We start from the raw sequence: 24,971 nt of genomic DNA, 5'->3' as shown, positions 1-24,971 counted from the left end.
CCCAATGGGGATCCTTAAGGGAGGGGGTGAAATTCCTAAAAGAGATGGGTTTGGTAGACTAAAGGCATATCCAACTGCCATAGCCTACCATACCCTATGACTACCAGGCAAATAGACCCTCTCTTACAAACCTCTATGCCAGTTATGGTGGGTAGGGTCAAATGGAAATCCTTGGAGATGCCCAAGCCATGCTATGGAGTTAACACCAAATAATTCCAGGTCCCAGAAGGGGTGAAAGCTATTTCTTTCCTAGTGATGGAGATGTAGGAGGCCCAAGTATTTTGCTTCACTAGTTTCCTTTATAATTATCCTGGATGGCTGATAAAGAAGACGAATGGCACCTGGCAGCTTTCAGTCTACAACCACAGTGAGCTGAACAAAGTTCTCATGTCAGTTGCTAAGGTCATTTTTTACTCTGTCAATGGTCAGGTAGCTCAAGATGGCAGTGTTTGCATTGAGGCTTTGCTTGTATATATTTTAGAATCATTCTCTTCTTCTAGGTATGTGTCTAAGGCATCTCTCTATAATAGCTCTTTATTGTGATACTGTTTATTCTTCCAGTCATACTTCCTGAATTGTGACTTTGTTATGACCTGGTTATGCTGTGGGCCTTATTTGGTCTTGATTTGTATTCTCTAGGATCTTGATGCTGCTTTCTCCAAATACTGAGTTCTGTGTTCTTCAAGGAACATCTCAGCATCTCAGGCCAGGGACTTGTAAACTTTCAACATGTCCAGAGTGGTCCAATATAGGATGAAGTCTGGTCACTACTATCCTGGTCTAAATTTTGCAAGTTTCTTCTCTGATTTGGGCCTGGGTGACACAACTATAATCTTGCCCCTGGTTGAAGACTGCTGCTGGGCTCAGCCCTTTAGCTAACTGAAAGATTTATAGGTTCATAGCAACAGGACTGAAAATTCCCTGTTGGTTTGAGCTGTCCGGTCTCTACTCAGCTGCAGGTCTCAGACTGGTCTGGGGTATAAATCGAAGACCTTATTCAGAAGTCAGAGCCACACAGCTGCTCATTTCTGCTCCTGTTCTTTGCCTAGTACATAACCCCAGCCCACCTTCCCCTAGTCTATCACTCCTAGTCACAGATCTCCTGTCTATACTATAACTGTGACCTAGATCTGGAGTTAGAATGACAGAGCTAGCAGCTAGCTCCTGTTTCTGATGCCTGCATAGTGTCAGACCCATCCCAGGGGGATCCAAGATCCCTGCTTTCTCTAGCAGCAGGGCCCAACTCACAGTTCCTTTCTGGATAGATCCCTATTCTAGTATCAACAGATATATTTTGTCTTTTTTTTTGGTCTCCTTTTACTGACCTGGGTTAGAAAAATGACTCACTATGGTTTTTCCTTGTATTTCCTGATCACAACTCAATCCAGAATTCTTTCTAGGTCTTTACTGAAGTAGCTATTTGGGTGGAGAGTGGGGCAGGTTGGAGCTCAGCTTTACTGCTTCCATCTTTGCTGTCTCCCACCAGTGAATAGGACATGGTTCTTGACATTGAAAATGTCTTTTTTTCTATTCCTATGGCTAGAACTGGTCAGGAAGAGTTCAACTTCCCCTGGGAAAGAGTCCAGTATATATTCACCATCTATTCCCAGGGCTACTTGGACTCTTCCCTCAAACTGCTACAATCTTATGGGCAGAGACCTGAAAAAGTCCTCACTTCTGAGGCATATTGATCACGTAACGTTGACTAGACTGGATGAAGCCACAGTGACAAAGGTTCTAGGTCAGATGGAAGCCCACATAAGGGACAAGGGGTGAGAGATCAACCCTAAGAAAATCCAGAGTGCAGCCCTTTCAGGTACGTTTTGGAGAGTACAGTGGATGGAAAACCCAGGTGATTCCGAGCATAATCCAGAACAAGCTACTCATTGATTTTCTATGATCCAAAAAGAAAGCCCAGAGGCTTATTACATTCTTACTTTTGGAGACCCCACATTCTTCACCTAGGTATCCTGATTGCTTCCATTTACCAAGTCACCCATAAGTCTGTCCCTTTCAAGTGGGGCCTGGAACAGCATGACCTAAAGTAGGCCATCCACCAATCTCCTCATGGAGCCTTATGACACTTTGTGGCCCAAGTTTTTAAGGTCTCTGTCCACAAAGAGCAGGCTGATTATACGACAGCCTTTGGCAGATACCTAGGAGTGGCTAGACCAAACAACCACTAGGCTTCTGGAACTCTGAGGTCTCCAAAATTACCACTTACTATGCCACTTTTGGAAAGAAACTTTTTGACTGTTTGGGGCCCCAGTTGTTACCATTAATTACTCTTTGTCCAGAGTCAGGTGATGAAAGAGTTTTTCTAACAAGATGGGTAGGGCAATGGAGGGGGTGGAGCTCTATTGTTAAATAGAAATGATATCTTCAAGATCTTGCTCTCTCAGTTCTCTAAGGCGTTAGGACCCTTTATGAAAAGGTAGCAACTTTTCCAGAGGCTAAAACCTCCAGTCTCACCCAATATCCCGTTTCCTTTGCTAACCAAATGACACACCCATGAACATCTCGCTTCTGAAAAATATCATTCTGCCTAGTTTACCAACTGATCTGCCCCCTAAAAGGAAGCATTCACAATTGGGCTTTGGGGGCCATTAATATAGTAACAGGTAATATTTTGAGGGATGGGAGTCCTAGCAACTCCTCTCGGCAAACTGAGCTTCAAGCCCTAAGGCTAGTGCATGAGAATCTTGGGGGATAGATTTATCTTTATTTGTTCTGATTGCTGGGCAGTGGCCATGTGTCTGTCCAAATGGTCTAGGTGCTGGAAAGAAGAGGATTTGATCATCAAAAGCTCTTAGGGGACAGGACAACTGAAGCCATTTTTGTGATACTACCAACTACATACAGTTGTTTGTGAGGCATGTCACTGGAGAGACATACGCCCTTTACGGAACTAAACAACCAGGTTGATGCCATTATGAGAAAGGCAAAAGTTGGAAAGTGAACTCATTGCCAATCAGGACCCAGGGGCTATGATGCCTTGTCCTGTGCAAGGGACCAGGTAATTCTCCAAACTAAGAACAAGGCAGCTACTTCTACTCACTGGATCTCCTCATACAAATCAGAATGCCAGCCTACCATGCACAGTCCTTGACTTGCCCCAACCAGCAAATTCGCCCTCTTCTTCCATCTTAGGGTAAGAAGCTTGTTCCTGCTAAATAACAGCTTTGTCATCATGCCACTAAGGTTAGGTGTCCTACTTCAGATAAGCTATGTCCTTTGCTGAATTAGCCACATCCTAGGAAGGGGGAGGGTTCTCTGGTTTGGAAGTTTCTGGGATCTAGCCTCCAGGAAGATTTACCCAATAAGGAAAGATTACTCTTTGACCTTGTTATGACTCTTCTTTATTCTATCCCTGGTTCCACACCCTGGCCTAAAGGTTCCTACCCCTCAGAATCTATACACCCTGGGGAAATGGTGTAGGTTCTCAATTAGATTTCATTTTTCCTGGTGTGGTTCAGACACCTCCTTCCCAGAAAAGGCTTATCAAGTGGTGGTATTATTGCAAGGTGTCTTGCTTTTTTTTTTTTTTTGGCAATTGGGGTTAAGTGACTTGCCCAGGGTCACAGAGCTAGTAAGTGTCAAGTGTTTGGTCTGAGGTCATATTTGAATTCAGTTCCTCCTAACTTCAGGGCCTGTGCTCTATCCACTGTGCCATCTAGCTGCCCCAAGATGTCTTGCTTTCTAACAACACGGAAGAGGTAAAACTCTTTCTGTATAACTACAATGAATTTTTGTTTACCTAGAAGAAAGGGGATTGCAGACAATCCCGAGTTCCTGAATCAATATGAGGGAGAGCCCTCCCCTCATGGCACTCCTAGGGAGGGGGATGTCCTTACAGGAAGGGCAGAGAATATTGAGAGAGTAGTGGGTGGTATGGAGCAAGTCAGGCTACATGCAAGAATGTGATAAACTTTTAGCTACCTTACTGCAGATGACCTTGGACCTGTGATTAGGATTGCTGAATATACTGGAATCATCTGCATGGTGGCACTGATGTCCCAGGTGCTGTTCCAGCTTAGCATCATTGCTTTACATTAAGAGATCTACTGTGAACTGCCCCTACTTATCACCTGCCACATGACAGATCTGGGACTTGACCCTCTGAATCATGGAATCAAAATCCTGGGGTTTCTGATCTTTGTTTTCCTTCATATTCAGTCACTTTGACACTATGCTGTTTCAGGGGACTACTTTTTTTTTTTGGTCCTGTATTTATGTTTTTGTTTTACCTTGACTAAGTCCCTCCTTCATTGTTACTTGTGCCAGGCCTCTCAAATCCCTGAGGTCAGGGTTGTCCAGTAATGGCCTCAAGGCTATTTAAGTGGTAGAGGGTCCTTTGGAACAGTAGTTTCAAACTCAAATAGAAATGGAGGCCATTAAACCTTCCATAAGGATCTCTGCAGGCAGCATATTGCCTTAGTTTTAAAATGTAATGTTATCTATGCTTTATTGTATTTTTACTTATCTTGTTAAATATTTCCCAGTTACATTTTTGTTTCTTTGTTTTGAGGCCATACTGGGGAGTGTTGCAGATTATCATGGCTTGTAGGCTGTGTGTTTGACACCTCTGCTCTAGAAGACCTGGAGGATCTTGCCACCAAGGGGTGGGATGTAGCAGGAGCAACATCTACCAAAGCCTGGCCACAAAGGTTAGGATAGGTGTTTTTTCCCCCCTAAAAGTCAGGGAAACTGTCCCTGAGACTTGCTTGGCCTAAGAAGCTAAATCTTGAAACTTCCTGATGACTTAAGGTATAAAAAGTCCCCTGAGGAGTCATTACCTATCAGATTTGATAGCTGTTCAATCCTCGTGTAAGTTTAGTTCACACACCCTTCTGACCACAGGCATTTCTGTACAGAATCAAGAGGAGCTGCATCTACTTTAACCAGCTCCATGTCCTTGCTGAATATCCTTTCCATGGTATGGCTAAATAAACCCTCTTTCGTTAACTCTCAGATGGTCTACAAGTATCTCATGTTATTCCAATCCTACACCTAAAGCACACTACATCTTGGTTTCGAAAAAAAGCAATGGCATAATTCCAGGTTGGAATATCATATAGAAAAATGTTCTGTGTGAAAAAAAATAGGGGTTTTGGCAGAAAGCAAGTTCACTATAGGTCAACAATGTAAATTCAATCTTATGTTACATTAATTAAATGCAGTAGAATCCTGAATGAGACTGATGAAAGTTTGACTATATTCTGCCCTTGTCAGACCACATCTGGAGTACTGTATTCAGTTTTGAGTCTCATATTTTAGAAAAGACATTGACAAGTTGGAGTACAAACAGATGAATATTCTGTAAATCATGTCATATGAACAGCAGTTGAAGGCATTGTGGGAGATGTTAAACCTTGAGAAGATAAGGCTTAGTTGTCTTCAAGTATTTCAAGGATTGTTATGTGAAAGAGGGATTAGATTTGTTTTGCTTCACCACAGGAAGCAGAACTTGGAGTAATGGGTAGACGTTGTGGATTTAATTTTGATAAAGAAAAATTTCATAACTCCTTAAGTTGCTCAAAGAACAACCTTCTTCCTCCTACTGACTCTGCTGTTCAATCTACAACCTTCTCTCTGCCATGGCTACCAGGATAGCACTTTCCAAGACTTCAAAAAACCATATAGAAAAATCCAAGGATGTGTCTCAAGGACTTTTTGGTGATGTTCACAGACATTTCTCAAGCTCTCTGAAAGAGAGGAGAGTACTAAACACACGGGGGAAAATTATAAACCCTATTGCCCCTCAAAAAAGTGACCAAGAAAATAATAACTACTAACCTATAGACCTACTTTGTCATTTCTTCAAAATCTACATAAAAATAGCACACAGGCGTCATGGGAATCCTTGATGAAGATCTGTGTGTGCCATGAACTCAAGGTTCTTCACCATCCTTGTGGACAATCTCTGGACAGTTTCTAAGTTATCAATATCTTTCCAAAAATGTGGCATTCAGAACTGAACACAAAACTTTAATTGTGGTCTAACCAGGGTGAACTATAGAATCACCATCACCTTCCACATACTAGATTCTCTTAATGGAGCCCAAGGTATTTCTCTCTCTCCCTTTCTTTAGGCAATCCAAGTTAAGTGACATAGCTACTAAGTGTCTAAGGTCAAATTTTAACTCAGGTCCTCTTGACTGCAAGGCTGGTACTCTATTCACTGCACCAACTAGCTGCCCTGAAAGACCTCTTTTTTGACTGTCATATCATATTGTTGACTAACATTGAGCTTTTAGTTCACTAAAACATCCAGTTCTTTTTTTATGTAAACTGCTGTCTATACAGACTCCCCCATCTTGTACTTCTGACAATTCTTTGACACAAATGTAAGCCTTTCCACTTATTCCTATTAAATTTGTCTTATTAGATTTTTTTAAAGTAGAATGTGCTGTGCTGGGGAGTAGTGAGTTCCCAGTCACTGGAGGTCCTCAATGAGAGTTGGATGACTACTCAGATATGTTTTAGAAGGATTCCTATTCAGGTACAATTTTGACTAGATGATCTCTAAAGTCCTTTCCAGTCCAAGATTCTATAATTTTCACTCTAGTTCTGGTTCTGAGACTACTAACAAAAGACCTAAGAGAAAGAAGGCTTTTTTTTGCTAGATAGAAAGAAAATGTAGCTTAGATGTATTAAATCAATAGGGATAAGGTACCTGGACTTTTCAGTATGTGAATAAGAAAGTCCCAATAATTTAATAAGTTCTCAGGGTTATTCTCCCTGCATAGAATGCCCTTTCTCCTTTCCTAATACAAATAAGGTTTCTCATGCTTTTCAAGACCACTGGAAAATCCTCTGAGTTCTAATCACCATCCTTACTACTGCAAATATAATTACCTCCTCTTGGTCCAACATTTGTTGCTTAAGTTTTTCCATCAGTTGACTCTGCTGATTAATCTCATCATCCTGTTAGAGGCAAAGGGGAGAAACAGGCAGAGAATGAGATTTTAGTATTTCTCTCTCAATAGTTTGTTGGGGATCTGCTTTAGAATTACCAAAAGTGGAATGAGGCATTATATGAGGCAAGGCTCCTGAGAGAAATCTGAATTAATTAGGAACAGTCTTTCCCACCCCACAAGAGAAGCTTCCTTTTTAGCATGCTTCCTCTACTCTGTACCTCTTTCCTGAAATCTCTCATTTCTCTTCCCATTATGTCTACCTTTCCAGTCCCCTCCCTAGTCACCTTATCATCTAGTTGCTTATAGAGACGCCTTATCTCCTCTTCATATTTCTGTCTTTCCTCAGGTGCAATTCGAACCACAATGGATGAGTTGTCATTCACAGGTGTCTCCTCACAGGGCTCCCCTCCAGGGGTTGATTCCTCCCCACCTAGACGCTCTGTCTCTGGCACATTCTCCCCTAAGGAGGCAGCACAGGAAAAGGGGTTAGGGATAGACAAGTGAGTCTGAGATACCCACTCCATAAAGAGATGGGAGGGACATTCACAGAGAAATACCCCACCTAGACTTCTTTACTTCCTGCCACGAAATTTTTCTTTCCTGTCAAAAATGCACCTATTTTTTGCCCCCAAGAGAAAGCCCCCTTTTCCTCACAAGGAAATCCCTCACTCTCACCTAGGGATCACCTTGTTTCCTCTTAGCAGACCCTCTCTAAGAACTGAGCCCTCCTGACCTTGCATGTCACCCAATCCAATAGGGCTGCTCTGGCTCCAAGGTACTTCCCTCCTCTCCCCAAAACAAAAGTGCCTTTCTGACCACCCACACCTAAGGGGGTTTCTTTCCCTCAGGGTCCTACTCTGCTCTAACCATTTCGCCACCGGCTTAGCTCAGCTTCCAGCTTGGCAATTGTCTCTTTTTGTGCCTTTGTCTTCTCCTTCTCTTTCTCATATTTCTTCTTCCATTGCTCAGCAGTCAGTTCCAAATTCACTGAAGCAGTGTTCTTGATGGTCTTCGCCCTGGGAGAAGGAAGGAGGAGAAGAAAGGAGGAGATTGAAGAGATGGGATGGGAAGAACGAATTGAGCTAGGAGAGTTCTGAGGGGGATTGCTGAGGGAGAAAGAATAGGCTTGCCACAGACCTCTGTCCAAACATAAGAGTAGATTTGGTCTCAGCATCATTGAAACTGGATGGTGAGCAGCAGATAAACATGGTTGTCCGGCAGTTCCCTCCCAAAGAGTCCTGAAGGATCCTAGTCATTTTGCTGTCACGATATGGAACGTAGCTTTTCTGGGTGAGTGAGGAAAAGAAATCTGGTGTGAAGGGCAAGAGGGTAGGAATTGGGATCAGAAAACTTATGGAGTGAAGGGATGAGAAGATTGAAAGGCTTCTGGAGGGAACCAGGAGATCATGGGATGAGGTAAAGGTAGGAGAGGGCCAGAAAGAACACTCACTGTGCCTTCAGCCAGGGCAGAGATCACATTCCCCAATGCTGACAAAGACTTGTTAATATTCTTTGCTTCATCCAACACGGCTCCCTCTGCCCCTGTTTTGCTGACCTGTTTAGGGAGGGGAAGGCACAGGTGTCGTGAGAAGCTGAACTCCCCAGGTGGGTTTTCTCAGTTCTTTAGGGGTGGGAGGGGTAGAGATCAGATCTAAAAGAGACAGTTGGGTAGGAATAGAGAGGGCTTTTCCCTTTAGCCAGGCCTTCAAAGACTTTGATAAGAAAGGCTGCCCTCTGAGATTCCCACCCCCACCTTGCCCCTCCCTCTAACCTTCTCACTTCCTGCCAATCCACTAAATAGAGCTTCCCACTGAGCTTTTGCTCAGTCTCCACGTTTTCTTGCTTGATGTTGATAAGGAAAATGCTGTGGCTTCTGGAGCTGTGCTCATTCATGTCTGAAAGGGGTGAGGGAGAAAAAGGTAGATGACAGACAGTCAGAAATGTTAGGCTACTTCTTACTTAACAAAACAGCCCCCTATGCCTCCAGATCCTTTAGACAGAGAAAGGTCTTAGCCATCCTTACGTCTGGCTCAGTGTCCCTGACCCACATAGACAAGGGACTCTCCTGTCCTGAAGGACAAAGATGCCCTAGATTCCTTTCTGCTCCTTAGCTTTTTAACCTCAGAGAGAGGCACAGAAGCAGATACACAGACACGCAAGTGCACACACACGCACACACAAATCTTAGTTTTCCTACTCACTAGTGACTGCCACGTGGCGGTTTGATTTCCCCTCATCGATAACATCCAAAATTTCTTCTGGGCTAGACACAAAGCGCTCAGTGCAACCCTACAGGGTGAATATAGACATAAATACATTGGCCACAATACTTTTAGAGACTAGATGGAAGGATGACTACATAACTTTTCAATCCCAAGGTTTTATGTCATTTAGTCCATTGTAAAACTACTCTTCAAATTCTGACTTATCTAGGGAGTTTACTTTTTCAGTATGTAATCCCTCTCTCCTCCCCAAACACACACATATAACATCTGTCCTAATACATGGGGCATTGATATTCTGACTCTTCAGACACTGACCTCCAAATTACCATTCTTCCTCTAACCCCAATCTCACCTTAACAAATGGCACACGGTTCTTATCTTCATGGACAGACAGGTTTGTCTTGGTCACTGAATTGGGATGAAGAAGGATGAGACGTGTTATCCCAGGTTCGTGCTCTGCTTCTATTTCCCTACCATCCCCACCTACACAGAAGTATTTTTTTTCTTTTGTGCTTTACAGGGAAAGAAACTTCCATACCTCTCTAGCTGTCATGAAGTATCCCTGGAGGTCTAACTCCTTTGCCACTTCCCTAAAACTCCACCCCAAGAATTATATGTCTTTACCCCTTTTTTTCCAAGTTGGACCTCCTTAGCACCCCTCCCAAACCTGTAGTCCTTTATTTTTAAGATAAATATCTTCTATACCCTTTTAATTCTTAGAAAGACCAAGAGGCTCATGGAGGTTATGGAACAGGGGAGAGCAGTTATACTTTGCATCTCTTCCCAAATTGTACTCAAATGGGATAGCAGTAGGGAAATTTCTTCTTATCATCCTCCCACCTTCCCCTCTGGTCACTTCTCAAATACTAACTAATACTCACCATCCAGCAGGTCACGAATTTTATCCAGATAAATTTCAAAGTAAGAAACCTGGGTAGAGGAAAAGATGAGAATACAAGGAAAGGGCCTGTGATTAAATGACCATTCTTATTATCGGTGGGAGAGACAGATCAGTGTAGTAAAAAGAATACTGAACTTCTAGTAATGATTTATGGGTTTGAAATCCAACTTCAACATATGCAAGTGGTTTAGGCAATCACTTAATCTCTCTGAGCCTCAGTTTCTTCATTTCTAAAATGAGGGTAATAATACTTGCCTTACCTACCCTCACGGGCATGATGTGAAGAAAGCACTTTGGATGTTTAAAGGTGTGAATTATCAAATAGCTATTGTTTTATGTATTATGATATAAAATAGTTGTAAGGTCTCTCAAATCCTTTCTAACTCAACACTTATGAACTCTAGCTGTGATCGAGGGAATACCATATCAGTTTGATGAATTCCCCAATCAATCTAATGAGATTACAGGGTGTAGGATTTTGTTTGGAGGCATCTGACTGGCCTCTTCCCAAAGCTTGTAGGTTCCTTCATGAGAAGATACAGAATTCAAATAATTGGTTGACTGAGACATAGGGGTATGGACTCTGGGGGATTCTTGTAGGATTACTCCTCTCTGTGGACTATAAAATCAAGCCATAATAGCAGCTTCATTTCTCTTTCCTGGACTCTGAGAAGATAGTGGGGGAGGGGAGAGATGAAATCTAAGACCTTGCCACTTCCTACTATTTCTATTACTCCAAACAACATAAATCCAATGGTAAGTAAAATGTTGACTCATTGGCCCCTCAAAGTATGTTTAAGGGGAGTCTAAATCACAAAATAGTACTTCAAGTCTTGTGAGGGACTCTGTAAGATTCTCTGGACAAGAAGAGAATGAAAAAGCTGGTGCTACTAAAGAAATCTCCCTTCTCTGGCTAGAAAGTTAAATTGTGGGATCACTCTGCTTAGGGATCATCAAATAATTGCCCCAATAAGCAACCTCAAGTTCAGCAGAGGGAGCTGATGAGTTATTTGAGTGCCTTATGTGTTTGAGTTTTTTTGTTTTTTGCTTTTTGTTTTGCTTATGCACTTTTATGAATACTTTGTGTTTTATAGATGTTTTATGGAATGAAAAAAAGGTTGCTGTATAATTGATGCCCTTTTACTGTACTGTAGTCCATTGGCTTCCTTGTGTTTGAATGCCCTTTTACTCACTTTAGGATGAACCTATACTATAGGTACAAGGTATGCCATTCATATTGGATTTTTCTAAGTAACTCTAATTGGGAACAATGAGTCAAGGAGAAAATGTGATCATCGTGGGGTCAGCTGCCAGGATTGTATCAGGGGTGGAGTGAGGGGCAGAGATGAATGACTAGGCTACACATACTATCTACATATGATTTTGCCTGAACATTTCCTTGGTGAGGAGGGGTAGAAAGAAGAGAGCTATTTTTCCAAACTTAGAGAAATAGATGGAGCTGCAGCAAGTTGGGACAAGTACAGCATTTTTTAACAAGAGCCAGCTGTTTTCTATCTGATCAGCTTTGCAAATGGTGAAGGATCAGAAGGAGCACTAACTCTGAAGTGAAAGGCAACCAGAAGTTGGACTGAAGGCACCTAGAGAGACAGCACCTATATACCCTTCTCTGAAGGCAGCATGGCAGCTGATCTAGTTATTCTAGAAATCTGTTTATATTTATGGCTAGAATAAGGATACTTTAAGATTCCCATGCTGTTGACTTTATTAGCTGTTAATCTATATTCTACAACTTAATCTAAATGTTAACCGTTAATCTATATTTTGTAACTTAATCAGTCTGTATTGCGTGCCTATTCTACTTACATTTCCTCACACAACTGCTAATGAAATTCTTTTTTTTTTAATTACAGGGGGTTTTGTGGGGAGTAGGTAGGAGGTAAGTGAGAATTCTAGAGGTCAGGCAAAAGACCAATGGCAATGATTAGACCAGAAGTGAGGAACCTGTGGCCTCAAGGCCACATGTGGCCCTGTAGGTCCTCAAGTGCAGCCCTTTGACTGAATCCAAACTTCACAGAACAAATCTCCTTAATACCCTTACAGCTCATAGCTACAGGTCTAGCAGTAGAAAATTAATTTTAAAAAATGGGATTTAATCTTGGCTATGCTAAGTTTCCTGTTCAGATAATAAGGAGAATTTGGGAGAAGGAGATTATAGTGTATATGTTTGGAAGTGTAGGTAGTAGTAGAAGGTAACTTGTTGGAAAGAAGAGGGAGCTGAGGCTGACCAGAGGAGAGAAATATAAGCTTAGAATATACATTTCTCTCTAGTTTCATTATATATCTGACTTCACCATCCTTTCCATTTGCCAAAGATATCCAACTATTCTGCCATACTCACTTTGATGTGGAACTCAAGGTTCTCATCCATGGAGTAGATGTGATTGAAGATGTCACGGGCAATTCGAGGAATTATTCCCATCAGTTGAGGGTCATGCAGCTTTCCCTGCATGAAAAGGAACATCTCAAAGTCAGATTGAGTCATAAGAAGAATGGGGATATAGGGATGAAAGTATCCCCTATATGCAGATTATTTATATCAAATTGTATGAATTCATAATACAGAGAAAGGTAACACAGATTGACTCATAAGTGATATAAATTAAACAAATTTATAAAGTAAGTACAGTGGCTGGCTTATTCTGCAATCAGAAGTTTGTTATCTCAGGTCTTGAGGGTCTCAGTGTCACTAACATCTTAGTGGAGAAGGGATGTAGAAAGGAAATAGGGAGTTTCATAAAGAGGCTGGAAAATGAAACTACCTGGTCAATGACCATGGCAAAACATAGGGATAGATTTTGTTGTTGCTTTTCTAGGACAAAAAGAGGAAAACTGGAGGATGTGGCAAGGAAGAAACTGAGTGAGGATAGAAATAAAATATTTTCTATTCAAAGTATCCTCAGCAGGTTCATAGATGATTCTTTTCAGTCTCTTGCTCAATCAGGGCATTGCATGATATACCTAGGCCTCTATCCCTCTCCACGCAGACAGAAATCTGTTTTAAGGGCCCCCCTTAAAACTTCCAGGTACTTTCTTTGCTCCTTCAAAGATGCCAGAATTCTCACCTCCATAGTGTGTGTCTTTCCTGATGATGTCTGTCCATAAGCAAAAATAGTGCCGTTGTAACCAGCAAGAACATCTGGAAGAAAAAGGGAGTGTTGGTAAAGAGAATAAGGTTTAGAAGAGAGGACTGAGAGGCAGGAACTGTCCCTTCCCCTTACCCAAAATATATCAGTTACCTTTGACAATTTGCATGGCACATGCATGATAAACTTGTTCCTGTGTTGTGTTTGGAGGGAATACTCGATCAAATACATACGGCTTTCCCTGGAGTAGAGAGAGATGGTGTCAGATAGGATGAGGGGTGCGTGCCCCCTTTTCCAGGCCCCCCAAAAGGGACAAAACTTCACCCTTACCCCTATCCCTCCATAAATTAAGGTCCAGTCTGGGGGGAACTGCAGAATAGGCAAATGCAGGAGAACCAGAGGGAGGGGGAGTGGAAAATCAATGGAACTGTGTCTATTTGCGATAAGTGACAGGGATAAAGAACCGACAGAAAGAATTTAAAAGGAGAGATGAGGAAATTTGGCTTAAGGAAGGAATAACATACATATTCAATTGGTTATGCAAATATATCTTACTCTACAGGAAAATAAGGGGGGAAGGGGATAAGGGGGGATTATAGAGGGGAGGGCAGATTGTGGGAGGGGATAATCAGAAGCAAACACTTCTGAGGAGGGACAGGGTCAAAAGAGGATAGAATAAATGGGGGGGGCAGGATAGGATGAGGGCAAATATAGTTGACTATTATGGAAGTCTTTTGCATGACTACATATATATAAAATACATATGTATATTGAGTTGCTTGTCTTCTCAATGAGGGTGGGTAGGGAGGGAGGAAGGGAGAAAATTTGGAACCTCAAGTTTTAAAAACAAATGTTAAAAATTGTTTTCACATGCAACTGGGAAATAAGATATATAGGCAATGGAGTATAGAAATTTATCCTGCCCTACAGGAAAATAGAAGGGGAAGGGGATAAGAGAAGGGGGGGGAGTGATAGAAGGGAGGGCAGATAAGGGGAAGCAGTATTCAGAATGTACACTGTCTTGGGGTTGGGGAGGGATGAGATGGGGAGAAAATCTGGAACTCAGAATCTTGTGGAAGTGAATGTTGAAAAATAAATGAAAAGAGAAAAAAAAAAGAGATGAAGTGGAGATAATAAAAGATTACATCTTTGAACCTGGTGACTTAGTATCCCACCTCCCAGAGAGAGAAAATGGAAAAAGGCAGCAAAGAAGGAAACAGAAAGAATTCATTAATATTAAAATTACATCTCAGTCCTTTGAAATGCAAACCCTTCCCTAACACTGTCTTCATGTCTCTAGCCAATGACTGAGAAATAGAGAAAACCAAAACACATCTGCTCTTTGGCCAGTGATTCTAGCCTCCTCTCAGCTGTAATCTCTATCCATGTTTCATGAATCCAGGCATACAGCCAGAGGAGATTACACACAAATCCCTGAGCCAATCTTGCCCTCATAATTCCTATTCCTGAGTCTCAGCAAGGATGGTCAAACACACTCAGAAACCCTCCCATTAGTAGGATTCCAGAGATCTCTAGCGCTCCAGAGGGCGCTATAGCTACATTGGAACTGGGGGAGCTCTCCAAGTCCTGAAACATTCAGCTGCTTCAGCTGCCCCCTCCCCAACTTCCCAGGCCCTTTTCTTTTCCCTGGATTGGAGGTAAAGAGGAAAACCAAAGAAAATACAAGATAATTCCAGGAAGGATTTTTATACCTGTGGTTAAGATATTTGTGGGCTAGAAATACTAGGTTAACTAAGTACAGTGAGGTGCAATGGAAAAGGCACTAATGGAGGTAAGGAGACCTGGGTTCAAATGCTAGTTCTAAAACTTAGTAATTGTGTAATTGGAACCTCAGTTTCACCACTTGTAAAATGGGGTTAATGGTACTAATGCTATGCATCTCACAGGATTGCTGTGCGGAAAATATTTTGTAAGCTTTAAAGTGCTGTATAAAATATGATCAATTAGTAATGTGATCTTACCTTATATAATTTTAGGAATTTGGAGAAGGCTAAAAAGAATGTTTATCTCCCCATTCTGCTGATGCCTGAAATTCCACTTCTAGAACTTAAAGTTTTGATTTTGATTAAAATTGAAATATTCTTTAGAGAAATAATGTTTTTTAAAAAAAAAGTTACTTAATATGAATGAGTTTATCAAAGTCTTTCTTAGAGGAAGTTTTGATTGGTGGGAGAGATCAAGGGGACATTGGGGATAAAGAGGAAGTGCTACCAAAATGGGGAAAGATCAAGGAATCAGGCAGCTACAGGCAGAATTGAAGTTCATCACAATTTTGCCCAGGGTAGAATGCAGACAGGGTAACTTCATCATAAAGACTTACCAATTAACTAAATATCACTAATACTTCAGACTTCCATCCCAGTCTTCTCCCAACAAATTATTTTGTATTCAGCAAACATTATCAGGTAGAACTGAGAGCAGAAATGTTGAACAATGGGCTTCAAGATACCAAATCCCATTTATAGAATGAATGTGTGTAGTCCCTGTACTATCTTCTGACCTCATGAAGGAGATGTAGATGCCTCATTTGCTCCCTGCCCCCTACTGCCATAGACATTGCAGTCACTTCCAATGAGCTTCCATCCTGTCCAGGAAGTGGGGGTAGGTGCTAAAACATCAGGGAAGTCAAGAAGCTGGTTAAATCAGAAGTGTACTCACACTTCCCCCTTTTTAGCCTCTAATATCCAATATCTAACTTCTCTTCCATCCACAGCAGTCTCCAGCCTCTCTAGAAATGAAAAATGGAAAAACACTGGAGAGTTCTTATTTAGAGATCCTAGAAATCCCATCCTAGGAATCTGTCCTGTCCATAGCCTATCTACTTCAAGCTAAGTCTTTCTTTCTCTATGCCTAGTCTCCTTATTCCCCTCCTAATCCATATATCTCTCCCAGCTCCTTTCCACCATTCTCCATGGAATCTCTATGTTATAAGAGATACAGGGATAAAGTAGTCCCTTTCAGGCTCCTTAGTCTAAGAAAACCTAGTAATGTCTGAACTGAGAACACCAAACCTTGTCTCCATGGTGATGCTCTTGGGGATTGTCACCATAGCAATGCCAGAGACACAGAGTGCTCACTTCCTTGTCCTTTCTCTGATTGGGTCTTGGTCCTCTGGCTACCCAAAACTGAAAAGGATACTAGGACCTACCCTGCAAATGCTAAAGTAATTGAGGATGACCCTCAAGCTGTTTTCTACTATCATTTCCATCTCTAATAACCCTGAAAACAAGTCTCAAAAATCAGGTCCCAAGCCAAATTTTCCTGAGGTATTCCTCCCTTTTCCCATCCAACTTAAATACCCCACAGCCTCTTGGAAAGGGGAGTGGATAGTTTCTACGGATATGAAAAAAGCAGCTAGTAGGCATTGGAGTAAAGGAACATATGTGTGGAGGGAGGTTAGAATGTGGGACTAATTATCATTCCTCCTGTTGTTTGTTCCACCTCTATCCTGGTAGAGATGCATCCTAGACAGCCTGGCGCCCCAGACACCAGACCTTTCTCCACCAGAGCTGTCAGAGAGATCCATGCACACAGAAAAACAATGAATGACAGAGTGCACATCACACAGTAACTCAGACACCATTTTAAAATAAAACAAGCTGTGAATATTCTTCATGACCCTTCCCCCAGATCCATGGGAAAAGTTATGGGGAGCAGAAAGAGAAAGTTTACAATGCTGTCCCCTAACCCAAAGCTTAGTCATCTAACAAGCCTGGTTTTTTTGTTTTGTTTTGTTTGTTTTTTTAACAAAAGGTCTACAGAGACCGGGTAATGCTGGCTACAAAGAGAGAAGATTGCAAGGAGTCAGGGCCAAGAGAGGTGGTCTTCTTTCCCCTAAAACATACCGTCTATGATATTTCCTTATACTTCAGCAGATCTTAAAACAGCTCCATCTCCTAATTCACTCCTCTCAACCTTTTCCATATATATATTCAATATTCATTTTTATAAGATTTTTAGTTCCAAAATTTTCTTCCTCCCTATCCCCTCCCCAAGATTGAAAGCAATCTGATATTGATTATACATGTGCAATCATGTTAAATATATTTCCACATTAGTCATTCAACCTTTTCCAGAATAAGGAGAGAAGGGCAGAGATTCCTTCTCCCTACTGGCAAAGCAAGGAATCTCCCTCGAAATACCTAATAGCCCCAGAAATGCCTCTTTTCTCAGGTCTCATGCCCATGGTACAAAGAGATATGGACATAAAATATGAAGCTAGAACTCCCAAGATTCTGAGACAAAATGGCCCCTCTGTTCAAGCTTGTAGAATGAGATAGACAAGGAGAGAGATGGGAAAATTTGGGGCCACAAAAATGAGGGAAAAGATGGAAGTGGTCTCAGTAAAGTGCCTCTTCTTCCCCTCTTTGGACATATATATTCTACTTTCTTAACTAAGGAAAGCTGGGAGACATGACCCATCCCTTACCTTTTAATTAAATAGGAGCATAGCACAAAAGTATTATGAAAGAAATAGAAGTTTAGCTCCACATTATCTGAAAAATCCATCTGTAACAACTAAACTCAGGGGTAGAATGATTAGAGTATGTAAAGTCTACCTAATGTGCTCACTCTTACTAACTACTCATATTCCCACAGCCTTCTCTTCCCTTATGTCTTCAGGCCCATAGTTAATCACCATTTCATTGATTCCTAGGATCTGGAATTTGAGCAGATGCTAAAGATCACAGGAGGGAAGCCTGAAGGTCATTTAACTTAAATCCCATTGAACAGGAATCTATCAGGAAGTGATCATTCAGCATCCTCTTGAAGATCACCTCGTTCAACCCCCATTTTAGAGAAGACATTGAAGCATGTTAAATTTGAGTCATACAGGTAATTAGTGGCAGACTTGGGATTTGAACCCAGTTCATTAGATTCCAAATCTAGAGTTCTTCCTGCAATAACAATGGCTGCTGAGAAAAAAGCATCTCCAAATTCTAAGCCGGGAATTAAGAAAACAATTTTTTTTTTTTAGGATGGGTTCAGTAAAGATTGGAGGAAGGGGAAGAAAGGGTGGGAAATGAGGAAAGAAAAGCAGAGCTTATCTTCAAGGCACCAAATAAACATATTAAAATGATAGGCAAATAAACATCCATCTTTTTGAGTCAACAGTTAGGGCTTCAGTTGGGGGGAGGACAGAGTGGAGTTGGTTGTCCTTGAGGACCAAGGCAGGGAGGAACGAGTCTCAGTCTGTGTGTGTGTGTGTGTGTGTGTGTGTGTGTGTGTGTGTGTGTGTATATCTATCTCTCCCCACTCCTCTTTCATCTAAAGCTCCATTCTCCTTGTCTTTAGCCCATCTTGACAATCATTATTCCACCCCTCCCCCAAATATATCTATACTCTATCTCCCCCACTAAATCCCTACTTTTTAGCTCTCAGGCTCTACCACCCTTACATTCTGCTCCACTTCAGGGGTTACTTGGACCCCACAGCCACACAGTCCTTGTTATCCCAGCTGTGACAAACAAGAATTATGAAGGTTTGGGGAGTCTTTAGGATACTACCAGAGGCTTGGACTGGAGCCTGGGCCTAGGAATCAAGCCTAGGCCATGATGCGGGGGGAATGACGTGCACTCTTGATCTCCTCCTCCATGGGTGGGGACTCTTGTGATGAAACTGGTTACTATGAAAAGAGGTAGTTAGATAGGGATACTGAACATGTTGGCTATTTTTTCAGGAGATGAAGGGACCTGGGCCTTAAATAAGCCCTATCCTGAATCCCTTTCCCTACTAAGTTTAGGCCTAAGAGGTTGTCGATATTTTTTTTTCTTTTTACCTCAGAGGCTTTTTTTTTCTTCTGTCAACCCAAATTGGGGTGGGAGGGTGCACAGCCTGACCTCCAGAACCATGACAGGGACAAGTTAAGGTGATGGTAGTAAGGCTTAGAGCTGGAAATAGCCCCTACAAGTCCCCAGAGCCCAAGAACAGTATCTTCTGGCTTCCCTGGGGTGAGCAGAAAGATTAAGCACAACAAAAGAGAGCCAGGATCCTCTTCCTAGCAGATCAAGAGTCTCAGCTGGGGTGTGGTTGGGATACAAAGCCTCTACCCTATACTCACATCCCGGAGGGCAGCAGGTGAAAACTGGGAGTAGGGATGAGATTAGGAATGGAATCTTGACCTCTGAATTAGAAAATGGGAGAATAAGTGTATAGCAGTTGGGTTAGCACACTGCAGGGGTGTGTGTGTGCGTGTGGGAGAACTGGAAATCATTGATTGGATTGGGGTGTGGGTGAAAGGGGAGAGACCAAATAAACCTACTTCATCTCTGCAGAGAACCAGGAGTTCAGATCCTAGCCCAGGCCACACCCATCTAAGGCCTGAGCTAAGGATGGAGTGGGGAAGGAGGGGCTGCGGAAGTGGGGGGAATGGAGAAAGAAGGGGAGAAATGGAGGGATGATGGAGGGAGAAGGCGAATGGAGAGTGAAGGGAGATGGATGAGTGGGGAACAAAACAAGCATTAACCCTGGCATCCGGGACATATCCTATGGGGATACCCATCCCTGCACCCCATCGTCCTCATCTGGTGGGCACTCACCCCAATAATGACGCTGTCGTCCCCTTGAAAAAGGGGGATAAATTTGTCACCCCGCAGAATCTCCGACTGGTTCAGGGGTCTGAATCGACAGAGCACCTTGATGCTGCATTCATTGTTGGACTCCGTCATGGTGATGACCGGTGGAGGTGGCGGTGATGGTGGTGTGGGGGCGCTTTGGAGAGGCTGGGGGTGCTCAGCAGAGACAGACGAGTGAGCAGAAGTGACTCAATCTCTTGAACTGATGCTATATGGAGAAGGAAGAGGAAGGCTGATGAAGGCAGAGGAGCTGGGGAAGCTCTCTCTGGTGGCTCTGGAGATTTTTAGAGAAAACCCCCTCAGCTTCGCCTCCCGTTCTCTCTTTCCTCTCTGCCTCAGCCCCTCCCGTTGCAGCTCTACTCTGCGGGGTTGCTGGAGTTGGGGGGGGGTGTCTGGAAGAGAGCGGGAGGCGGGGCTTCTCTTAAGGTGGAAGAGGTTGGGCTGTTTATGGGAAGGGATCTGGCACCCCCCCCCCAATTTGCTGGATAAATTAATCATCCCTTCCCGCCTGTTCCCACCAGAGGGAACCTGGGCTTTTCCCCAAATCCCCCCATCTCCCGTATAATTACTGAATCCTGGGTACCCTTGCCCCTTCGGATAACCAGTTTGACAGTGTTGACTAAGAACTGGCTGCAGAAGAACAACATCCCTGCCCCCCACTCCAGCTCCACCCTCTAGGAGTGGAGGAGGGGAGCAGAGAGATACAGCTCCCCATCCCAATGGAGGAAGGCGTAATGATCAAGATTCTTCCTTCCCCGACAGCTGCCCCTCCTCCCCAGTATAAACTGGTGGGGGGTGGTGAGGCCCTTCCCAACTGAGTAGTACTTGAAAGAGACCAAACAGTCCTTTCCCTAGCAGGTGCACTGCAAGACCCCATTCCTGGGTTGGGGGGTTGGGGCAGAGAGAGAAAGTATGAATTGTCGGGATGTTCCCCTTTGCACTCCCATAGGCTTTTCTGGGGAAGGGCAAAGATCATGTATTGAGGTTGGGGGCTTCAGAGGAGAGAAAACACGCGGTGTGTGTGTGTGTGTGTGTGTGTGTGTGTGTGTGTGTGTGTGTGTGTGTGTAAATAAAGTCCTGAGGAAAGGGTTGTTCAGGTTCTGATTCTTCCTCCTTAAAAGAGAGAGAGTTACTGAAGTCAAAAGACTTAGGTTTAAAACCCACTTCAGCCACTTAGCGCCATAAGTAGAACGACTGGGGTTTTGTTCAAGGGCATCAACATGGTGGTCGAGGATCTTGCTTCCCCCCCACAGCAACCGCAGTTCCCGTGCAACCGGCGTCCTCTTGCAAATGCAAATGCCATCCTCTGGCAACCACAACCCTCCAAGCTTGGTCTCGCGGTCCTTGACCTGCCCGAGCCATTATACTGGTGAAACAGTCCCCAGGCCCGTCCAGTGACTGTGAACCTAACTCCCCTACTTTCTCAGGATGAGGGTTGCACTCTCTGGGGGTACTTCTCCCCCCATCTTCTTGAGAAAACCCAGACTGTCCACTGCAGCTACCCTCTTCCACCCCCAGCTGAATTTGCTCCAGGTGCAAGAATTCCTAGCTAAGGCTCCGAGCTGTGTGACCTTGGGCAAATCATTACTCCTTGTATAAGCCTCCCTTTCTTCCTTTGTAAAATGAAGGCCTTGGACCACATTATCTTGAAGGTCCACTATACTGTCTGATTCTTTGGTGTTCTTATTTCTGCTGGCTGGGCTGGGGGAGGCACTGAAATGCAAGAGGCAGGCCAAGGAGCAGGAAAGCTAGGGGAGAGACAGCCTTATGCAGTGATCATGTGTGCAATGGCCTGTATATGTGTTGTTGAATGTCCTGAATATCCCAGCTCAGTCATCCCTGCTGAGACCCCCGAACTGAGAGTCAACATCTCTCTAATCCCCTCCCCCAGGTCTGACTCCTGCTGCAGGCCCTGAACAAAGCTATAAAGAGGCAAGTCAGATTGATTTTTCTAGACGTCATTAGCCTTGGCAGGCAGGAGAGGCAGTTGGGAAGCGGAGTCAGACTGCAGGAGCTGGAAAGGGCTATCTGGACACTCTGAAATTCTCTAGGGGGAGAGGAGTGGTTGAACCTCTCAGTCTATGACAAGCCTGTGCACCAAGGTGAGAAGCCAGACTAGAGGAGCCCAAGTTGGGCACAACTAAGACTTTTTTCAGGTCGAGCATCCCCACCACCCCATCCAATCTAGGGCTAGAAGACACTGAAAGACAAGGGGCAAAGCATAAGGTGACCAAAAAATGAAAAAGAAATGGGAGCCATATAGGAAGATGAATTGTAATGAACAATTCACAATTATACTTGCTTTACTCATGATAATCCTGTGAGGTAGATGACATGAGCATTATTGCCCTCCTTATACTGAAAAAAGTAAAGTGACTTACCCACTGGTCACCAACTAGTAAGTGCACCCTGGGCTCAAACCTATATCTTTTGACTCCAAATCCAATTTTCTTTCTACTGTATCACATGTTTCCATTTACTAAGTCAGTAGTTGTGGCACATTTTCTTAAGGTTTTTGCATGATAAAATGATAAGCATCCAGCCTTGCTCATCTGTTAAATGAGGATTAACAAGGCATAAATCACCTATCTGCATCATCAATCAATAAACATATATTAATCACCTACTATATGCTAAGCACTGTGCTAAGCCTGAGGATACAAAAAGAGGCAAAAGACAGTCCTTGTCTTCAAAGAGCTTAAATTTTTTTTTATTTTCAACATTCACTTCCATAAGATTTTGAGTTTTAAATTTTTTCTCCCTCCCATTTCTTCCCTCTCTTCCCCCGACAACGTACAATGTGATACAGGCTCTACATATATATTCATGTTAAACATATTTTCCCATTAGTCATGATGTAAAGAACAATTTGAACTTATGGGAGGAACCATGAGAATGAAACAATAAAACAAAACAACAAAGGGAAAGGAGAGCAAATAGTATACTTCCATCTGCATTCAGACTCCATATTCCTTTCTCTGGGTATGGATAGCAGTTTCTGTCATGAATCTTTTGGGGTTGTCTTAGACTCTCCCATTGCTGTGAAGAACCAAGTCTATCAAAGTCAGTTATCCCATAATGTGGCTGTTACTGTGTACGATGTTCTCCTGGTTCTGCTCATTTCACTCTGCATCAGTTCACATAAGACTTTCCAGGTTTTTCTGAAGCTTGCCTGCTTATCATTTCTTATAGCACAATAGTATTCCATTATATTCATATGCCACAACTTGCTCAGCCATTCCCCAATTGATGGGCATCCTCTCAATTCCCAATTCTTTGCCACCACAGAAAGAGCTGCTATAAACATTTTTGTACATATGGGTCCTTTTCCCATTTTTATGATCTCTTTGGGATACAGACCTAGAAGTGCTATTGCTGGGTCAAAGGAGCTTAAAATCTAATGGGAGAGACAACACACAAACAAATATATACAAAGCAAGCTATATACAGGATAAATAGGAAATAATCAACCAAGGAAGGCACTGGAATTAAGAAGGCTTGGAGAAGGTTTCCTGTAGATCATAGAGCTTTTGTGAAGAAACTACCTGGCCCCATAAGATCTACTAGCATATTATTTGCTGCCCACAAAGTACAGTGGAAAGGGTGCTGGATATGGAGCCAGAGAACTGACCAGTTCAAATCTCAGCTCTACTACTTTTTAAAATAATTTTTTTTTCAACTGAGCGTGCATTTTCTCTCCTTCCCACTTCTCCCCTTAACTAGGAAGGGGAAACCCTTTGTGATAGCTATGCATAGTCAAGCAAAACCAATTGCCATATTGGCCATATCCAAAAATGCATAACTCATTCTATAATACTGAGTCACCTCTCTGTCAGAAGGTGGGTGAGATGCTTCCTCATCAGCACTCTGAAATCATGTTTGGTCAATGTGCTGATAAGAGTTCTTGAGACTTTCTTGGTTGTTTAAAAAAGAAAAGAAAAGAAAATCCACCTTCTCTCCTTCCCACACTCACTTCCCAAATATACACACAGTGAAAAAGAAAAACAAAGTCCTTACAACACATATGTAGAGTCAAGTGAAACAAATCCCAGCATTGCATATTATACACATACACACACATACATACATGCATGCATATATATGTCTCAATCTGCACTGTGCATCTATCATCTTTCTGTTAGGAGGCAGGTAGAATATTCCTCTGTTTGTTTTTTTGGTTTGTTTTTTTGGCTAGGCAATGGGGTTAAGTGACTTGCCCAGGGTCACACAGCTAGTAAGTGTTATGTGTCTGAGGCCAGATTTAAACTCAGGTCCTCCTGAATCTAAGGCCAGTGCTCTATCCACTGCCCCACCTAGCTGCCCCGGGAATGTTCCTCTGGAACCATGATTGGTTTATTTCACTGATTAGAATTCTTAAATTTTTCTGAGATGTTTGTCTTTCAAATATTGTGGCTGCATAAATTGTTCTGGTTCTGCTCACTTTACTCTGCATCAGTTTGCACACATCTTCTCAGATTTCTCTGGAAACCCCTTTCATCATTTCTTTCAGCACAATATTTTTTTCGTATTCACATCCCATGATTTGTTCAGCCATTTCCCAACTGACAGACATTCCCTTAGCTTCCAGTTCTTTGCCACCACAAAAACAAACAAACAAAAAAACTTACTAGCTATGTGTGTCACTGGGTAATTCACTTAACCTATCTGGGTCAGTTTCCTCCTGGGTAACAGGAAGGGTTTAGAGTCTAAACTTTAGACAAAACCCTTATAACAAATATGTATAGTGAAATGAAACAAATTCCAGCATTAGGTCTAAAAACAAAAAGTCTTAGTCTGCACTCTGAGCCAATCACCTCTCTGTCAGGAAGTTTGGTAGCATTTTTTACCAGCTCAGTAGTTTTAAATCTGAGGGAACTTCTTTTTAAATAACTATTTTAATGTAATGGATTTCCTTTGTAATCCTGTGTATTTATTTTATTCATTTAAAAACATTATTCGGAGGGGCAGTTAGGTGGCACAATGGATAGAGCCTGGGAGTCAGGAGGACCTGAGTTCAAATTAGACCTCAAACACTCGACACTTACTAGCTGAGTGACCCTGGACAAGTCACTTAACCCCACTGCCTTAAAAAAAAAAAAAGAAAGAAAAAGAAAAACATTATTCTGAGGAGAGCCCCATAGATTTCACCTGGTTTTAGTGCCTTCCCTCTCAGATGATCTTCTCTTTATCCTGTATATATCTTGTTTATACATAGTTGTTTGAAA

At 42.6% G+C, this 24,971-nt stretch overlaps 1 protein-coding gene across 1 annotated transcript in view; it reads right to left on the bottom strand.

Moving 5' to 3' along the window:
* Positions 1 to 20,121, bottom strand: part of KIF5A (kinesin family member 5A) — a 34,330-nt gene extending 14,209 nt beyond the window's left edge. Inside the window, 14 exon segments of the mRNA XM_020990119.2 lie at positions 6,859 to 6,927; positions 7,205 to 7,380; positions 7,788 to 7,936; positions 8,058 to 8,206; positions 8,371 to 8,475; positions 8,692 to 8,708; positions 8,711 to 8,815; positions 9,122 to 9,209; positions 9,498 to 9,553; positions 10,027 to 10,075; positions 12,406 to 12,510; positions 13,130 to 13,203; positions 13,304 to 13,391; positions 19,711 to 20,121. Of these exon segments, the coding sequence (XP_020845778.1) occupies positions 6,859 to 6,927; positions 7,205 to 7,380; positions 7,788 to 7,936; positions 8,058 to 8,206; positions 8,371 to 8,475; positions 8,692 to 8,708; positions 8,711 to 8,815; positions 9,122 to 9,209; positions 9,498 to 9,553; positions 10,027 to 10,075; positions 12,406 to 12,510; positions 13,130 to 13,203; positions 13,304 to 13,391; positions 19,711 to 19,839 (1,359 nt within the window). The 5' untranslated portion in view covers positions 19,840 to 20,121.
* Between the last annotated feature and the right edge of the window lie 4,850 nt (positions 20,122 to 24,971).

This window comes from Phascolarctos cinereus, unplaced genomic scaffold (genome assembly GCF_003287225.1).
Source record: "Phascolarctos cinereus isolate Bilbo 61053 unplaced genomic scaffold, phaCin_HiC Scaffold_1;HRSCAF=81, whole genome shotgun sequence".
NCBI lineage: Eukaryota > Metazoa > Chordata > Mammalia > Diprotodontia > Phascolarctidae > Phascolarctos > Phascolarctos cinereus.
This window is presented reverse-complemented; position numbering and strand designations above follow the sequence as displayed.